Raw genomic sequence first — 19,366 nt, forward strand, 5'->3', positions numbered from 1 at the left:
AGTGACATCTAACTTAAAAGGGCAGCTTAGGAGGGCATCTGTACAAAGAACCTCAAGTTATACAGTGGAGACAGATTATACCTTGTTTAAAACTTATTATTTTAAGACCACACGTATTTGTGTTTTCATGTTTTAGTTTAAGTTATAATTGCCACAGTGTATTTTAGGGCTACCTTGCTTCTGTAAAACAACATTAATAATAATGATATACACCATGAAGTTTAATGATAATAATAATAAAACAAGATTAATAGTAATAGTAATGATAATCAATCTGAAAAACTTACAGGCCTGAAGAATGTATCACAGTACAGGTCACTAACCTCTCCAACACAACACTTTTGTATTGTTTACTGGGTTAATTTTACTTTTATAATTTTGGTTGATTTTGGTAGATGCTTTTTAATCTGCTGAGGCACTTTCTATGGTATCAAAAAGTGTGCTGGCAAAAAATCTGATTGTACCATAAGCTCATACATGTGAGTTTGTGATAAATCATAAGTGCCCCTATTTGGAGGATTGAAAATATAGTCACCCTAGCTACATCACCAATATGGTGTTCATGGAGGGTGTTAAGTGTCCATCGTTTCATGCTCAATCCTTGGACGGTTTTGAGAGTGCAAGTAGAAAACGGCATTTGAGTAGATTTTGTTCTTAAGTATAGGGTTTCAGATCTTGTCATCATGCCACAATGCTTTCTGGGAGATCCACCATGTTGGAAGCTACCACTGATAGTGTAGTGGGAGTAGAGAGCTTTCTCTGTCTGTTATCATTATTTTTTTATTCTTTGCTTCACATGACTGTATTGATAAAAAAAAAAAAAAAAAGAAAATCACTGTTTTCCTTTAACTTATGCAGTACAGGAGAGTTCATTCAGGCATATGTGATCTGAGCAAAAAAGCAAATGAACATTTTTTTTTACTGTCTTTCATGTTAGTAAAATGTAAAAATTGCTTACATTGATGTGATGATCCATTTGCAGCTTTCACGTCATCTTTTGATAGAAATTATGTGTTAATAGAAATAGCATTTGAAAGAAAATATAAAAAATACTTTCAAGAGGGTTTAAAGTTATAATGTTAAAATACATTGACAAGTACAATTAATACATCAAAGCAAGAAAAGAGGTGAGATAACTGAATTAATTAACTTAATTGATTAACTTTTAAAAGACACAATAAACAGAAATGTTTTAGCTCTAAATGTATGAGCCTCAGGTATTCAGGAAGCTTGTTCCAAAGGTGGAGATGATGAAAACAAAAAAACTGCCTCTCCTTCCTCCTAACAAAGCTGCTTATCTGAGAGCTGCATCAGTCTTTCTATCTCTATTTGCTTAGTACTGTAGCCCCCTGCATGGCTGTTGCAGCCCATAATGCAATGCAACATGATGTAGGTTCCCAAAACCTATTGTTAGCATCTTGTCTTTCTTACTGTCTGTTACATATTACTTATTACTTTCCCCTTTCCTGATGAGCTCCTGATTTCTCCCAATGGGGGATCAATAAAGGTTTATCTTTATCTCTTTATCTTTATACTTTTCAGTGTGAACATGGGTTGCTACATTATGCACTCAAAATAGATGCAGTGTTTAGTATAGAAATATGCGATTTGAGAAACACTGAAAATGTTGCATAAGTTTTTAACTAATAATCCAGTTGTTCTTATATGCATATCGCTAATGTTGGGTTTTTGGTTGGCTAAAAGCAATCACAAAGTCTGCCATAATTATGACAACAGATAAGTGGCTAAATACACAGTGCGAGGTTGAAGTTGCTTTGCTTGGACTAAAGTTTTAGGGATGATTTTTTTTCTGTGTTAGTATCGGCAAAAAAGAATTTGTAAATGTTGGCTATTTGGATATTTGGACTTTAGACTTGGGCTTGTATAGGGCTTTTCTAGTTGCCTGACTGCTCAGAGGGCTTTTACACCTCCGGCCACACCTACCCATTAACACCCATTCACTCCACTTTCATACACTGATGGAAAAGGCTGCTGTGAAAAACAAGCCATCATATTAGCTAATCCCATTCATACTCATTCATACATTTACACGCCATCAGTGGGAGTAAATTGCGGTTAAGTGTTTGACTGTGGCAGCTGGGAATAATTACCACATATATATATACAAAGCTTACCTGAATTTATTTAATAAAAGTAAGACTTACTGAAACTTATAAGCATTTTTACAAATTGCAGTTGATAGTTAATCTTTCTAGAAGCTTCAAAACAAAACATCTACTGTCCAAGAGAATGTAAAAAAAATATAGCCTACAGTACAAAAGACTTCAGAAATTTAGTTTCATCTACTTTAATTTCACCCTGAATAAACACATTTGAAACATAACAGATGGAGTCATCACAGGGACTCATAACTATATATCTCACACTCTACTATAATGTATCCATACTGGGTGGGATTTCTCTCTGAAAGAATGCACACCTGTGCTCTGTGCGATTAAATATGTGCAGGTGTGTTATGCATGATGCATCACTGAATATGGCTTGTATACATTGATATGCTTGAATTGAACAGGCACACTGTGTGCTCTGAATATAGAGAGTGCTTGTGAATGAGCAGACCTATAATGTGACTGCAGCTAATGTCTTATTCACAAGATGATAATATGTACGTGCGTGCCATGTTTGTTTGAATGCCTGCATCTGTCATTTTTTGTTGTTGGTTTTTATTGAAAGTCTGACATACTGACTGATATAGTAAGTGAGCCTGAGGGAGCCTGTGAAGAGAAGGCTGCAGTCAAACAGAGAGAGAGAGAGACACGGTGCTCAGATTTCATCCAGATTAATCTGGAAGCTTTGTAATGAAGGGTCTACTGTATATATTTAGCCAGTGGAGCTAGATGTGGGTCAGACAGGCAGGCAGGATGGGCCAAACAACATGCCCAGATTGCCCACTGAAGTGACCTTGAGTGGGCCATCAACAATCTGCAACAACTCTATCTATATCTACGGACCTGTGTAGGACTCAAGCAAGGATTTGCACACACCTTGTTTTACCCCAACACAAGTTTAAGCCCTTATGTTTATTTATGTGAGGCATACACAATTTTGGAAATTCAATACAGAATTGTTTGTCTTTACAGAAATGGTACTTGTTGATAAAAAAAAAAAAAAAAAAAGAGGGAATGAATTTCTGTCAACGTTCGCTCACAGCATGTTGATACTGGCATTAGTTCAAACTTTATTCAAAGCAAGAACAAAGCACCTTCAGATAGATTTCTCATTCTGTCTTCTGCAGCACTAGGCAGAACAAAACTAACTAAACACTGCAAAATGTGGAAAGATTATTCACTTCAAACACCATAATGCAACTTTATTGACTGCAATCCTTTACGGTGTGACAGTTTGGGCTACTGAAGCTTTGGAAAAAGTAAAATTGTTGGTTCTAAAATAAATTTACAAGTAGCAAGGTAATTCAGCTAAAGACTCACTCAGCTTTTAATCCCGGGTTCTTAACACTGCTTTCAAAATTATTTCTACTTTTGTTATGTTGCTGGCTGGCAGAGTTGGCACCTAGTCATCTAGGTGAAACATTTTTCTGTTTGCGTATAATCTTAGTTTAAGTTGTGCAAGTACAAGTGGGCAGGCTTGTTGATATTACAGGAACTCACAAGTTAAGGTTCACTGTGTACTCTGAAAGATTAAAATTAGTATTTGTGTGGGAAGAAAAACACAGTATATGCAAGCTATTTTTCCAAGAAGTATCTCTTTGCATGTACTTCAACAATTCTGTAGGGGTCTTTAATCGCTTAATCACATGTTAAATCGGGATAAAATGCTACTTTGCAGTGTAAAGTCTTTCCTAGTGAAGACCACTCCAGTTTTAGTCAAGTGTGACAGCATTAGTGGCTAAAATGATATCATATTGCTGATACTCTCATAGATACAAGGCCTTCTCATAACACAACAAGGCCCTGGAGGAGAAGAGGGAGTTGTGAAAGAAAGCGTATGCCTCATGGTGTGTCTGTGTAAACGTTGGGTGCCACACCCTCCCTCAGAAAAACTCTGGAGATATCTTTCTCTCTTCATTCTTTCACACACACACAAACAGCAATTGTGTGACACCGCAAACACCTTATCCTCAATTGCCCCGTAAGATTGGTTGTCACAGCGCTCTAAATTCTCACATAATGGCGGCACTGTTGTTCAGATTTATGACTCAAGCTGAGGGAAGAGAGAGAACAATATCTAAAGCCATGACAAATCTCTAAAATACTCTCCAATGCTTTTGACTGCATTTTCCCCTTTCTTTGCTCTCATATTGTACACTAAGTATTTTTTGTTTCTCTGTATATTCTAGCTCAATTATGTAATTTAGCACCAATGTGTGTGTGTTCAGTAGCCATGGCAACAGCACAACATATCGGCGACCACAGAAGCAGGCTGAGGCTGCGGGCACTGCCAGGGTTGTGCCAAAGACTAATCCATGCCAGAGGTGACATGAGCGAAGGAAAAGTGAGGCGGGTGGAGACAACATGACACACACATGCAAAATCACACTCACACACATATACACAGGCAGACGGAGACACCCCAGCGTATTATTCTGTCCTCGCCTTCCTTTTAGAACACAAGCACACACACTGGATATCCTCCCATTTTTCTTGGCGGGAGCCTCCCATGGCAGCAGCAGTAGGAATCCATTCTCCACGGATGCTGGGACAGCTGTGCTGATATTGAATGAGACGCAGTTGGTTCTGCCTCTCCCTGCATGCAGCTCGAGATAAAAACTACATGCTACTTAATTCAAATCTATATAGCCCCATGCCAAAATGCGCCCAGCTCATCTTGTCTTTGTCTTCACCACCAAAGAGACAGCACAGGATTTTATTTGTGAAAATTGCCGTAAATTTACTCCTGCTGACGCACAGTGGCCCCCAGTCACCAGCTGACAATAAATGCACAAAATGTATAGTAGAAACAAAGACATTAATCACAGTAACCAACATAAAAGAAATACTAAGAATAATCATCACTAAAAACACCCTTCCAACCTTAAAGATGATAAATTTCCCAAAACTAAACTCAAAGTTTTGTTTGTGTTAAGATGTGTATGGGTTGTTTTCCTTGACCATTTACATTGATCTGATATCTTAGAAGCTAAAATACCTTTTGAAGCCAGAAGCCAACCAATGTACAATATTTTTAAGACAAAACAAAGCAAAAATATTCATGGGTAAAAATAGATAATACTATTTTATACTGAAAGAGCACAGAGGATATGATTAAAGGTCATTGATAGCAAAAAACAATAATGCAAAGTGGGTGCTAGTATTGATAAGAGGCAGAAAAAATACAGCATTTAGTGCTTTTCATCACTTTTTAGATTTTTTTTCCATTTCTTTACATTAAACACAAAACAAGGCAGTTTAAAGTTAAAATGATCTTCATGTCTATTGCTCTTCAATACAAAAAGATGTCAGAAAGCACTACAATCAGAGCTGTGGCTAAAATTAGCTCACTTAATTTCATCATTAGGGTTGTCTCACTAAACTAAGCCAAGCCAAATACAGCCCAACTATTCACTGGCAACATTAGCAAATACAATTTAATATGAGATTTATTTTATAATATTAAAAGCATAGAGGAAGTCAATCTAGGTGAATGTTAGCAAACAACAACAATGCAAAGCTAGCACTAGTCACAGCTAGCATTAGTCGGAGCCAGAAAAAATTGCAGCATTTAATGTTTTTTTTCCTTTCATCTGTACAAAAACACAAACTAAAGCAGTTTAATGTTTAAATTCTCATCATGCCCTTTGCTCTTCGACACACAAAGAAAGTTAGGAAAGGCTACGAGAGGAGCAAGGGCTAACATTAGCCACTCTGTTTCTTTAGAGTCATCCCAGTAAACTAAGCACACAACTAAACTAAACACAACAACGCAACATTCAAACAAGGTTAGTACTAAAATTCATGATAAATTGGAGAGAATATATATACTTTTTATTCTAAAAAAATATTTAAAGTGAATGTTTATCTTAAAAATGTGTGTCAGTAGCAGGAGTGGCTAACAACCACACTATGGCTAACATCAGCTCACTTTATATCTTCATAGGGTTCCCTCAGTAAACTAAGCCAGGCCACACACTATTGGAATTGGTGTTAGAGGGTTTCTTGTGATGGCTTCAATTTAAAAAGGATAAAAAATGCAGAAAAGTATATGACCTAATATGAACCAAGCCATATGTAAATGACATGGTTTTTGGATCTGATTGGCTTAGGAGCGAGGGATAAATAAGTAAAAGGAACATGATGTCCCAAGCAGAAGTCTGGCGTTATGACCTCCTGGTGTCTCCTGATGAGGGGAAAGGATCCGCTCCTGCCTCTACCGCACAAAAAGGCAGCACAACCAATCAGAGACTCCGGTTTCACCTCGTACTCCCTGCCTCCTCCCCTTACACGTGTGCATACACAACTCAGTTACTAGAGAGCACAATAGGTCAGCCCTTCCTGTCAATCAGATGTGAGTTCATTTGTCTGTCTGCAGGCCAACAGAAGAGTGCTTTACTGGCTGCAGGGTCACTTTTCAAACACAAACTTAACTTCTTTGAGCAGTTTGGCATCAGAAGCTCAGTCTGTCACTGTATATATAGAATTTAGACAATTAGACTTGTGTGCAACTGAACCACAAACCACGATAACATAATTCAATCTGAGAAATGTAATACAAGCAATGGAACCAGTCCCTTATTCCTTGAAATGTGATTTTGGGGTCTGATTATAATGGCTACCCAGCAGTCACTTAGGAGTATAAAGGTGCGACAGTTGCCTGCAACCTGGCAACCTGGCTAATCCAGGGATAACCATTCACATGCCTAATTTGCATGAAGACACCAAAAGTTTTTGGGTCTGTTTTTAGGTTCTGTGCCCATGGACTCAACCAACTTTGCCTATGCAACCTTTTATTCTAAAAATCCAACATTTTCTGTTTATTCAGACTGTGGTTCCGTCAGTTTTTAATCCTCTCAACAGCTGTTCCAACTCATTCTGCAGGCCTTGGGAAGAGACACAGAGAGAGCAGAGGGGGCGAAGAGGGAGGGACAGGTCTGTGGGCCACTTTACCAAATATGTGTGAATGGTAAAGTCAATGCTCTAAAGGTCCTGATATTGATTTCATGAATTTAATCAGATTTTCATATAAAACAAACTAGCTCATGCTGTGTCCCTCTAAATATGACTTTGATGTTTTCATTGAAAACACTGCGCTCTGATAAGGGCTGCTGGTGACGTAAGAAAAACATCATACATCCTCTTGGAGCAACATATAGCACTGATAAAGAAAATTGCAGAGCGCGCGTGTCAGGCAGGGAGGACAGAAGTCACGCGCACTGAGGCGGTGACCTCAGAGAGGAGTTGAGCTTAGACTGAAAGAGAAGACGGCACAGACCTTCAACGAGGTCTGATATTCCTGGAGAACGCAGGGCCTGAAGAAAAACGGCAGCAAAATGACGTCATTTTAATTCGTCTTAACCTAAAAATGAATGCAGGAAATCTTTCAAAACAATGCGTCATATTTTTTATTCATGTGTTTGAAAATTAAGATACATGTTTTAAGACACAAAGCATGGAAGTGATAACTGTGCCATGATCTGATCTCCCATATCCGCACAGTCGCCTGCAGCTGCAGCTTTGGATGCGCAGCAAAAATACAGCATTTCAGGTGAAAAGAGCTTTTCCTGGTCATAAACGTCTAAAAACACACGGATTAAAAAAAACAACTTTTCATGCAGTGTGTGCGAAAATATAGTCAGAGGTTTTGATCCCGCCTGTCCTGCACGCGGGCCTGAAAGAATTCCATTTGCAGTTCAACGTGGCGTGTCACAAAAAATACATGTCATGATGGAATATGTAATGCACAGACATCTAATGCGGAATAAATAGGGACTGAACAGGACTTACCACTAAGGCATTGTTTAGAAGGTGAGTAGGGTAATACTTTAGTGTGCAGAGGGTGTTAGGAGAGCAGGGGTCAGCGTCCAGGCGGGCACAAGGGGGGCAGAGGGAAGGAATAAGTTAAAATGTCGCACCAGTGAAAACAGAAAAAGATGAAAACATTACGAGCTCTATCATAGAACCAATACACACATTTAATATTGCAAAGAAGCACCAAAAAAAAAAAGTTTTTAAGGTGCAAATTTCTGCTGCGTCATGTGGCCTGCAGGAAGTGGACGATGAGACCTGAGAAAATGCAACCAAAGCGGACCAAAATGTAAGGACAAGAAGTGGGAATGGAAAAGGAAAATAAAAAGAGGTACAATTTGAGCAGTTAATTTGAAATGTTGTAAAAAGATATTTTTAAAAATGGATCAGCAATTACAAAAATTGAATCAGCAGTTTTATGGAAAACTGTAAAAGATGGTTTCCCATTAAATGCATCGATATAAGTAGGACTGTTAAAAGCCCTAATTCAAATAAAAAGGATAAAACACACTAGAAGTCAGACAGAACACACACAAAAACACACATTTCTTGCAGAAATTTGCTTCCATGACGCAGAGTCCGTCTCATCAGGCACGCTGCTTCTCTCCAGCTTTTTTTTTAAAATCACAGTTAATAATTCATTTGATTGTTTACAATTGTTGCCATATCCGTGATCCAAGCTCGAATTTTTAATTATTAACAGCAATTAAATAAACAAAATATGCATTTCCGTCTGCAGCCTGAGCTGCGAGGGAATGCTGTGTGAAAGCGTGTGTGAGAAAAGAGAAGGGGTGTGTGTGTGTGTGTGTGTGTTTGTGGCTGCTGGTGCTGTTTGCATGGAGAGGGAAGTTTTTTCTCCTTTTTACAACAAACACATGAGATTTTTTAAAATGACAAGAAACACAGTGTGGAGCTGCAGCTGCTGCAGCTGCTGACACACACTCTGCAACATGTGCAGCACATAACACTGCAGGAGCCTCAGTGGCACATTTAGATTCAAGAAAATCTATCAAGATAAATTCAAGTGTCTTTAGTTCATGAGTTTTCTGCTGTGAGGGAGTATTTTAATCATCACAGAGGGTCAGCCTCTTTAAAGGCCTCTTTTCAAATTCAGTCTTGACAGCAGAGTGTTTTTAAAACATACACGTAAAAATTTTCTCACACATAGAGGTTTAATCTAAAGGTGGAATGCTTTTCATTCACTGGTGTTTCTGCTTTTCTTTCTGTCTTTATGAGTTTCAATCACTTTAAATGAAAACAATGATCAGCTGTTGAAAGGTATTCCAGTAAAATAAGGAATTAAAGGGAATAATAAAATATTCCGATCCCTTTCTGGTGTCAAAGAAAGGGCGTACTCTGGCCCTAGCTATTAAATATTTTCAAATATAAACCAGACTTGACTTGCGCCTGCACTAAAACATCCACTCAGCCTCAGCGGAGACATAGGATGGGAGGAAAAAGTCTAAGGAAACCACTGTAAAAATCAGGAATGAATTACACATCAAATGCACCCCCGGCAGTCCAGTGTCAGACGAAGCCAATGAGGGATAAACAAGTCTGCTTTATGAGAGGGACACTTCCAGCTGCTGTAGAATATGGGCAGGTCGCTGCCACTGCTCGGCCTACGTGAAGGAAATACCTCCCTACCTCAAAAACCTTAAAGACCTGGAAAATACAGGACTACAGTCAAGGATGAAGTGCTGGAGGAAAACCTTAAAATACCTTTTTCTAATTTATGATTAAGTACAGCTTGGCAGTTTACACACTGGAGAGAGGATGCCAGTTTGGGTTTTAAAAAAGCAAAGTGTTGGAAGTAAGCTGTTTGACATGTATGATTTTAGATTCTGAAATGAAACCATTTGCATGACGGCGGTGCATTAAAGCAACAAAATCTCTGTAAAAAGTTCTGCAAACAGCAACAATAATTTTCCGTGCACCCTCTTTCACAAAAGTTTAGGTTTCATGTTTAAGCTAAGATAAATAGCAGCAAAAATATCTTCAATACTAAAGAAAAAAGAAAAGTGGCTGAGGGTCAGTCTCATTTCTGACTTGGAATAAAAATACAAAAAAATGAGGCTACTCTGTACCTTAACACTGGAAAAGATGACATGTATTTTTTATGAGAAAATACATTTTTAAATATCCTGTAACAATACTTTTTTGTAAGTTTTAGAGCAGAGATGGTGGATTAAAAGTGGAGGAATTAAGGCTTAACCTGCTGCAAAAAGCTATTAAAAAACAGACTTTTATTCTGAAGGCTGACTCTGAACGCAGACATTTCTGCACCATAAGTCATGAGAAAAAAAAGGCAAATAAAGAGAAGAGGCTGAAAATTTCAGCTATAAAATCACTGCATTTTGTTTCTCCTGCCAACCTCAAACTACTCATGTCAGCACGTGTTGCGTTCAAGTGCATGACTTGCAAAATGGTCAAGAGGTGCAGCAGAGCTCCAGAAAAACAACATACACTTTTAGAACATGCAGAAGGTCCACACACTCTCTTCCTCTCTCTCTCTCTCAAACGCACACACATAAGCGTACGCACGCACGCATACACACACGCACGCGCGCGCCAGCTCCAATGTCTCACTCCTCCCGGTCTGAGCTGTGCATGAAAGCAGCCCTAAAGGCGGCGGTGTGCGCTCTGCAACTCCTCTCATCGGACACAAACTTAGCGAGCTTCGCAACTCGGAAAAAAAAAATGTAGCAGGAGAAATATTAAACTCCACTACAACTCTCTATCTGTCCCATGCGCCCTGCTTTTCCCCTCCTCCTGTGGGCTCCCCTCCTTCTTTTTTATATGAAATACATTTCGGGAGAAGCGCCATTTTCTCTCCAAAACCATGTGCGATGGAAACGCGCAGGGAAAGTTTCCTGCGTCACAAACGCGCTCCGAGGCGGGACGAGCGTCGGAGAGTTGAGGTGAATCTTCAGAACGAGTAAGAGAGCAGAAAGACGAAGACAACAAACACATGTGAAACAGCAGACAGAGGCAGTGCCATTAAAAAGCCCGGCGTCCCCTTCACTGCCCACCCAAACAATGAAATAAGAAAAGCTGGTTTACCTGTGTCAGGCAGTACGGGGAGTACATGGTTATTTTAGAGAGAAGAATTGGAGAGCTTATTTAAGTTGGATGGAAGCTCGGTATAGTGCTGCATTGCATTCGCTCGCCGTCCTGTTTCTCTCACTCCATGCTGCTCCAGCTTACAGTAACCCCGCCTTGAAAGTGAAAGCTTACACAAACTTTCAGAAAAAAACTTTGTCTCCCTCCCCTCTCCTCCAGCAGGACTTTTACCGCTCTCCTCTTTTTTTTTTTTGTAACGAATTCTCCTAAAAAGGCGGTATTTTAATTTTTGAGGCAGAATTATCAAGCTTGTTGTTGCTGGGTTGGCTCAACTTCTGACTTTTGAAAAGGAATGAATGGATCTTTTGATCAATCTTCGCTGGCTGTCTGACGCGCTGCACAGAGCGACCCTGCTGCATCTTTTACAGGGGAAAGTCACGTTTCAGCTGCGTTTACTGGCCTCTTCACTCACTTTTATACATGCAAATAAAGGTCGGGGGCGTTTTACTGCTTTGTTGCATTTTGACTTTAAAGAAAAAACACCTTAAGGAATCAGATGCAAACAGGAAAAAGCTGATGAGACGTGCAAACTTTTGCTGCATCATAAAAACCGTGGATGACAACATGCCTCCGATCTTACTCAGAAGTAACTTTGCTTATAAAACGCAAAGCCGGAGCTCTGTAGCTCAGTGCATGACTAAAATAGTCTGTTACTTCCTGATTTGATCATTTCAGCTCTTAAATCTCGTGAATTAAAAGCTAAAGTTTGCACGAGCTTACTTAAATTCGTTTGCAGGCATTTGAATCGGCGCATTATCTCATCGCGGCTGCAAAGTTAAGACTATTTATTTACTGAACCGAATTTGACCCAGTCTGGAAGCCACAACTGTAGTTTAGAAACCCAGTGAAGTCAGTCCAAGCCAAACAGTCACTGCTGCGTTCACTGCTCAGAAGAAAAACTAGCAAACAGACATATATAATCACAGCCTCTGTGCTGTATCAAAATACTAAATTGTTCTAAATTGGGGTGAGTGAGGAGACAGAGACTCTCTGTGACACTCAAAGAAAGACGTGAGTGATGCATGTATCATATAAACGTCATAAAATATGAACCCTCTTGGACTGCGTCCTGAGTGTGGTATAGTGAGGATTAAGAAGGAAAGGAATCATTGTGAAGAAGCGGAGGTGAAATTTTAGGCCTGCCGTTGGAGTCCCACAGATTTACGAGGCCTGCTGCTAGTGCAGGTCTACCGCAAGCCTCTGCAGGCGAAACAAAGAGATGTGGCCAATTACTGCGCACACAAACTCGCAAAGGCGCGCACATGTCTGAGGACAAGACGCAAGCAAAGGGAGAAAGTGAATGCGCGCCACAAAACTCCACACATTCCTATGTGCAGGGATAAAACTCATCTGACACACTTTTCTTTTCTCCTCCAGGCAGGTGCATTCACTTTCCTGCCGCGTGCTGCATTCGAAGTGGATCTTCGCGAACTTTTGCAGTTATTAAAAGCACAGCGAGTGCAAAAGGTTAGGGCGCGCGGGTGAGTCAGGCAGGGATCAACCCCACCTCCCTCCCCTCCAGTCGACTCGCATGCTACACACGCTAACACTGCCTCTGCCGTGGCTCCTTAAATGAGCCACACATTTAGTGGTCTGTGTGAGTAAATCTCTCATTAAGTAACACATGGTAGAGCCATATGCTTTGGTTGGTGGGTCTGCTACGGCTCTGCGTTTTCACACGCCTCGAATATACATATTTACCACTGCTGGAAAGGCTTCAGCCAGCAGCGCGGAGCGGTCCTACAGTTGCATTCAAAGACGATCAGAGGACTTGATGTTTTGTAGTAATGTTGCTCCACTGCATGGGAGCTTTGGGTCTGGGAAACAGGTCGTTCAAGGATAGCAGCAACCACAAAGTTGGCCCTGAAATGATCGCACGCGGTGTGATGGCACAAGCAGCGGTGATGCCACACCTGGCTGTGAGTGAGAGGGTGATGAGCTCGAGTGTGGATGTGCTATTGGACTAAACTTGGAGTAGTTTTTATGTTGGGCTTTGCTCATGCAAAAAGTCCTGTCTCTAATAAATCTGAGAGGTCAAGAGGTCACTGGACTAAAGCCTGTCCTTACCAGGTCAGTGCTGGCTATAACCTGAGTTTGCTTACAGAAACCCAAAGATATTTATATTCTTGTTTGAGTAGTTAAGATTGAAATAATTAACCCTCATTATAGTTTCCAAAATATATATATTTTTAACTTGACTTATTTCAATCTGTAGGACATATTTTCATGTTTATCCAAAGTCTCTCACAAATTAATATGCTGTGCAGAGTTGTCACAAGATCAGATTTTGTAAATCTTGATAAAATCTTGTTAAAATCAAATATTGATCCAGTATTTTAGTGACAAAAATACAAGTCATGAGCACCAAATATTTAGATTGTTTTGTCTTTTTCACCATAACAGCAGGCAAACTCCCGAACATTGCTAAATTGCACAAACATGCATGCATTTTGATCCCTCTCCCTGATTCTTTGTAACAATTTTGGTTCTATATACAATTATTGATCATTAATATAATATATGCACTCCTAAAAAGATACGGTATGAAAACCATCAGGGTAACAGAAATTTTGGCTACCTTGATGTGTGATGTGATTTCTCCAATTCCAGCTCTGATGTCTGTTTTCAGTCATGAGCACTGCATCAGGTTTGCCACTTCTCAGTGCGATGGAACATCTATTAGAGGTTTCGGACTGATCGGACAGCCTTGTCCAGCATAGTTGTCATGGCAACAAATGGGGTAAATAATTTGAATGAGTGGTGTTTATCCCTCAAGTAAAGTTTCAGACACTTCTACAAGCAAGCCAAAGCACAAATTGTCCTTGGCTGCCATCTGTATGTACTGTGCCTTTTGTCTGTATGAATTTTACCCAGTGGAGGCCTGAGGAAAAAATTCATCAATAAAGTGAGTAAAAGTGGAGACCAGTGTGTGCAATTCCCTCAGTTTTAAGCTGAGGCCCCATTTTATTGTTCTATCTCCCTAAGCAGTGACCAACGATGTCTGAAGAAATCAGTACAAACTTAAAGACAAGTGGGTTTCTCCATCACTTGTTCTAAAAGATCAGGGTTTTACTGACTTAGGTAGGCAGAACTGACTTATAAAAATGGAAAAATCCTTCAAATGTAAAGATCAGACCAAACAACCTGCTCATAACTTCTCCACATATTTACACAGGTGTGACTTTATTCCAAGGTAGTAACCAGAGATGGAAAGTAACTAATTAAATTTTACTCATATTACTGTAATTGAGACAATCTGTGGGGTACTTGTCCTTTTTTGAGTACATTTTGAAATTAGTTACTTTTACATGAATGTCTTTAAGGTTCACTTTATTCATTTACAAAAAACATCAATTACTTATTAAAATAATTTAAAAAATAAAAAAGATTCCACATTACATCACAAAGCAGAGGTTGCAGTTAACTTAAATATGTGACTTTACCTGAACACTCCAGTTGCAGGTCAGTATTTTTATAAAATTATTGCCCATTAAGAAAGCTCATATTTTACTGTACAACTCCTCAGAAGCTACTCAGTACTTGAAGTGAACTTTAAATTAAATACTTTTTACTTTTTTGGGGGCATTTTTGTGCCTTTATTTGACAGAGAAGGACAGTGGATAGAGTCGGAAACAGGGACGAGAGCGGGGGAAAGACATGCGGTAAGGGGCCTCAGGCCAGATTCGAACCCGGGCCATCCGCGTACATGGGGCACGCCTTAAACCACTAGGCCACCAGTGCCCCATACTTTTTACTTTTGATTAATTAATAGAGCAATAATTGTACTTCTACTTTAGTAAATTTTAGCTAAAGTAACTGTACTTTTACTCCAGTACAAAAGTCTCAAACTTTTTCAACCTTTGGTAGCAATGTAACTGTGCTGCTTCAAAAATAGGATGTTAAAATCATATCTAATTCAGTTTAAATAGTTTCACAGTCAGCCTTATGAGTTTGGAGAGCACAGGATTGCAGAGACATGCACACACATGCAGTAAAAAAAAAGACAAAGAAAGAAAAGGAGCCATGAGACATATTGTACAAAGCAGAGCCCTCCTGAAGAGACGATGGAGGTGGACACCCTCCCGTGGATGTTCCCCAACTTGCTGCCCCCAGAACCCAATCCCATCTCCACTGATGCTCCTCCCCTCCCCCCAAAACTCTCCTTCTAGCAGACCCACCACTCAATTACAGCCATAATGGTTAATTTCTGTACCCCGAGACACACGACGACACACTGTAGCAACCCAGATTCTCAGTGAGACTTGGCATAAAGTCTCAACTCTGGGAAACAAAGCCTGTAGCCTAGAAAACTGGCTCCCATCTCATTAACAATCACTTTTCAGTCATTCACAGACCCCCTCCCACCCCCTCTTATTCTCCTCTCCGACTCCCCTTCCCCTCTGTCCTGTTTTTATTACCGTTCCATATCATTTCCATCATTTTAAATGCACTCTGATTGAATTTCTCTTTTTGTAAGAGAAAAAGCTGCTTTCTTTAACTCTACGCTCCTTTATGCAAGCAGGCTTGCTGCACATTATCGTCATCATTTTCACTCCCATACGGCAAGGGTGCTACGGTGAAGTTGCAAAGTCCCCCCTTCCCTCACACACACACTTTTTTTTTCTCTTAAATGTGCGTGTGGAAATAATGATTGTAATGGTTTGCAGCTGAGTAGAGGGAGCTGTGAATGACATTATGATTGCGGTGCAATTACCACGAGCATGAAAACAGACTGTCAGTCATAGTAATGAGTAATGACTCAAATAGCACATTTAATACCAACACATGTAATGATAATAACAAAAAATAAAAATAATAAAAATAAGAGATGCATACCCTGTATGAATCTGATACTACAAAGCATTCAGGCATCCCAGGACCTCTGGAGGGTTCTTCGTTCAACAGAAAGGTTTCGGTTGCCTGGAAAGTAACACAACAGTCATTTATTTATTAGCTGACACTTTTTTATTTTTCTGGGAATTTATATACACACAAGCAAGGAGTCCGTGATGCCACTAATGGACACTTTGGAAATAAAAACCCAGCTTATCCTGCTGCTTCTTATGTTGATTTATTCATGAGTCGTACCAAGTCCCACCACCATGAGAAACAGTTGGTGCTTTCACACTTACACAAAACTCCTGAAAATTTCACATCATGTTCGGGGTGAACTGCATGTGTGAACACATTTTTAATGCAACTTTTCACCCCCTTGGTAATTTTTTCACATGAACTCGGGGTAAGCCGATGTGAGAAAGTGACATGAAATATTTTATAAAGCATGTGTTGATTTCTGTGCACATAATAAAACTTCATTATTGTGTCTTGTGTGTAACAACATTGTCTTCTTTTTTTCTTCTATGAATCTGAAGGGCTACACATTAAATGGACAGAGGAAAAATGGTTTATGTCATGTCATGCCTCCTGAGACCCTTCCTTCCCATCTGACGGGAAAAATGTTGCACTGTAAGGTGCATGTGTGAACACTAACCCACGGAGAGTTCAAGGACCGCTTACCTTGAATTGTCCTTTTTAAAAAAGGAAAATGAAGAAGTGCGCATGAAAACAGCTCTTTAGTCCTGCACCACATAATCGCACTCACACACAGTTCATGGTGTGTGTGCTGCCTCTCTGCACCCATATGCTGCGAGGCCTGAGGCCCGGCCCTGTCTGTCACCCAGAACTTGAATGGGGTGAAAAGTGTTTAGCTGCTGTCCCCGCACACAATCCTCCAACACAATGGCACTTCCTGTCCCTGCAGTTTCACCTGCATGGTCACTTTTCTGTCAGCACACACTGATTCAGCACAAATCATTCATACTCACACACTCACATACTACACACAATCAGGAAAGGCAGGCACATACAGAAGCCATACGTCCCTTCAAACACAAGTTTTTGGCTGTGCTACAGGCTCGACACTGCATTCACTGATAGATGCAGCTAAAGTATTTATTCTAAGTGTTTGTTTCTATTCAGTGCAGTTCATTTGTATGCTGCAGGACTCGCCGGCACAGACTTGGGCTCTGAATGAGCATCCACTGCAGTTCTGTTGTCAACTGAGGCAGCCGGGCCAGACAACATGGATGGGAGGGAACCACAGACTGAGGATCTGGATCAGAGATGGGAGTTCTGCCTGGTTAGCTGGCCTGTAGCTATTACTTTTAAGTCCAAACTACTACAAATTGGTTTTTCGCCGGGCTAAATCTGAGCATCTGCTTTGGAAATCAACTAAACCTGTTAGACGAGGGCTAAAAATGGCCGGGTTAATAAAAATAACTCTCGTTCTGTCGGTTAGGCAAGGAAAGTTTTACTCACAGGAGCTTTATGTTTCTTGATAAAGTAAAGGAGGAAAAAATAATCCTGTTTTCCATAATTTTATGGTCTTATTTCTTAACATACCTCAAGCAGAAACAAACACACCCAAAACAGGAACAAACATTACACACAGCCGGCAACAAAATGTAAAGTTATACCGTTGAATCTGGCATGTGAGGTAAACAGTTTTCTTGGGGAATCCAAACAGACGCTACGTTACCTAAGCATGTACATATGCACCAAAATACACACGCACATGCTGACATGGGATTGCACTTGAACAAATACATGTGCAGACCAATGCATAAACACACAGCACTATAATAAGTCCCAGACTTGGGCTCACCGAGCTGCGGCTAGAGACACAGGCTATTCATATCCCTGAGAATGAGAGGTTACAGCCTGAGTCTTTTCCCTTTCACTGTAACACAGGAAGGGCATCTGTGTGATTTAACCCCATGTCTGTGGCAAAAGGTCAAACAGGGAGAAGATTAACATAAGATTAATGTTTGAACAGCCTCTCACTATAAGTTCAGCAAGGGCCACAAAAAAATGTTCACTTAACTATACAAAGTTAGAATACAAGCCATCTGAGTGATTAAGAAAACACGCCTTGTCACGTTCAGCCTCAGCATCCAACCTCTGGCCTGTCATCATTAATGTGTGGGGAAACACTGGAGGAAAACCATTTGAAACCATTTGTCCCACTAAATGGTGCCCTTGTCAAGCTCCGCGGGCTTTCGGTTAAGCTCTTAAACTGCCCGGACCAGCTGTAGGATATATTTTACGCTTTTGGTAATCACAGAGCGGCACAGAGTGAGGCACGATCCTAGTCCTTGTTGATTCTTCCTTACATGTTTAACTCTTTTTTTCTTTCATCTTAAATTCATTGCCCTATTTATAATTAAAAAGGAGAAAAGTGTTTGTATAAACGTATATATTCCTATAAGAGTGTTTGTATAAATCATACATATTGCTGTAGAAGTGATGTACTATGACAAAATGTAGTCTTGGCCGTCGCCTAAAACAATGCATCTATTGATTTAAACTCTAAAGGCACGTTTTTTCAAATTCCCTCCTGAAGAGAAAGAGACAAAGAAAATAAAATAAAAATAAAATAGTGTTAACCAAACAAAAGCAAAAGTAGAAGTTTGGCCTTGCAGACTTTAACAATGAAATATTAAAATATTAAAGGAATAAAAAAATAAATATAGAAGCATTGCTAAAGCTAATGGACTATTTACAAAACAGTCCAGAGGTCTGACACACTAAACCCTGTCTTCTTAGTGTGATCAGATCATTTCCAGCCATAAAAGCCTTTAAAAGACGGTGATTGTTTCCATTTGTGCAATCTCCATTGTTAATATCCATCAAATTGAAAAGAGCAGTTTGAAAGAGTTTCTTTCTTTCTCTGTCATCTGCAGTATAACTACTAAATATTTCACACCTTTTTATGTCATATGGTTTTGAGGTCTTATGAAATTTACATTTTAAAATCTGTTCTAGAAAGTTTAAGAAAATCTGTACAGCACAGAAAATGCTGGCCTTATCCCGGAGACATTTGACAGGCTTTGTGTGTGTGGGGGTGGGGGTTTCATTAAATGAGTCCACTTATAATCACGAGTAACACTGAAGGGGGATTGGGGGTTTAGTCCACAGCTCATGTGACTTTAAGGTCAATATTCAAATAAACAAGTCATTTAAATCAAAATCAAAAACCCTCATTAGACCCTGAATTTGGAGGGATTTATCTTTCAGAAAATAGTTCTTCAATGAACATTTTAGAAGTTCCTGGTGAAATACGATGAATTGTATTTTCTCAACGTAGAAAATCCATCTTTGAATGTTTGTACCCTGGAGGATTAATACTCTGATAGGGATTCAAAAATAAACCCAGACATTTGCTCGTACAAACTTGAGTTTATGGCCTTATGCTGTATTAGTAGTAATACTTCTAATATAGAGGTGTGTAATGTTGACAACTT

At 39.7% G+C, this 19,366-nt stretch overlaps 1 protein-coding gene across 4 annotated transcripts in view; it reads right to left on the reverse strand.

The window, feature by feature from the left end:
- Positions 1 to 19,366, reverse strand: part of nfixb (nuclear factor I/Xb) — a 192,497-nt gene that overhangs the window by 161,839 nt on the left and 11,292 nt on the right. Inside the window, exons 2-3 of one of the 4 annotated variants that reach the window (XM_041777897.1) lie at positions 15,900 to 15,983; positions 7,920 to 7,955 (exon numbers count right to left, since the gene is read on the reverse strand). In XM_041777897.1, the coding sequence (XP_041633831.1) occupies positions 7,920 to 7,955; positions 15,900 to 15,983 (120 nt within the window). Of the gene's footprint in view, positions 1 to 7,919; positions 7,956 to 11,003; positions 11,165 to 15,899; positions 15,984 to 19,366 lie in introns of those variants that run through there. The other 3 variants (XM_041777901.1, XM_041777900.1, XM_041777903.1) reach the window with 3 other exon arrangements.

This window comes from Cheilinus undulatus, linkage group 21 (assembly GCF_018320785.1).
Source record: "Cheilinus undulatus linkage group 21, ASM1832078v1, whole genome shotgun sequence".
Lineage (NCBI taxonomy): Eukaryota > Metazoa > Chordata > Actinopteri > Labriformes > Labridae > Cheilinus > Cheilinus undulatus.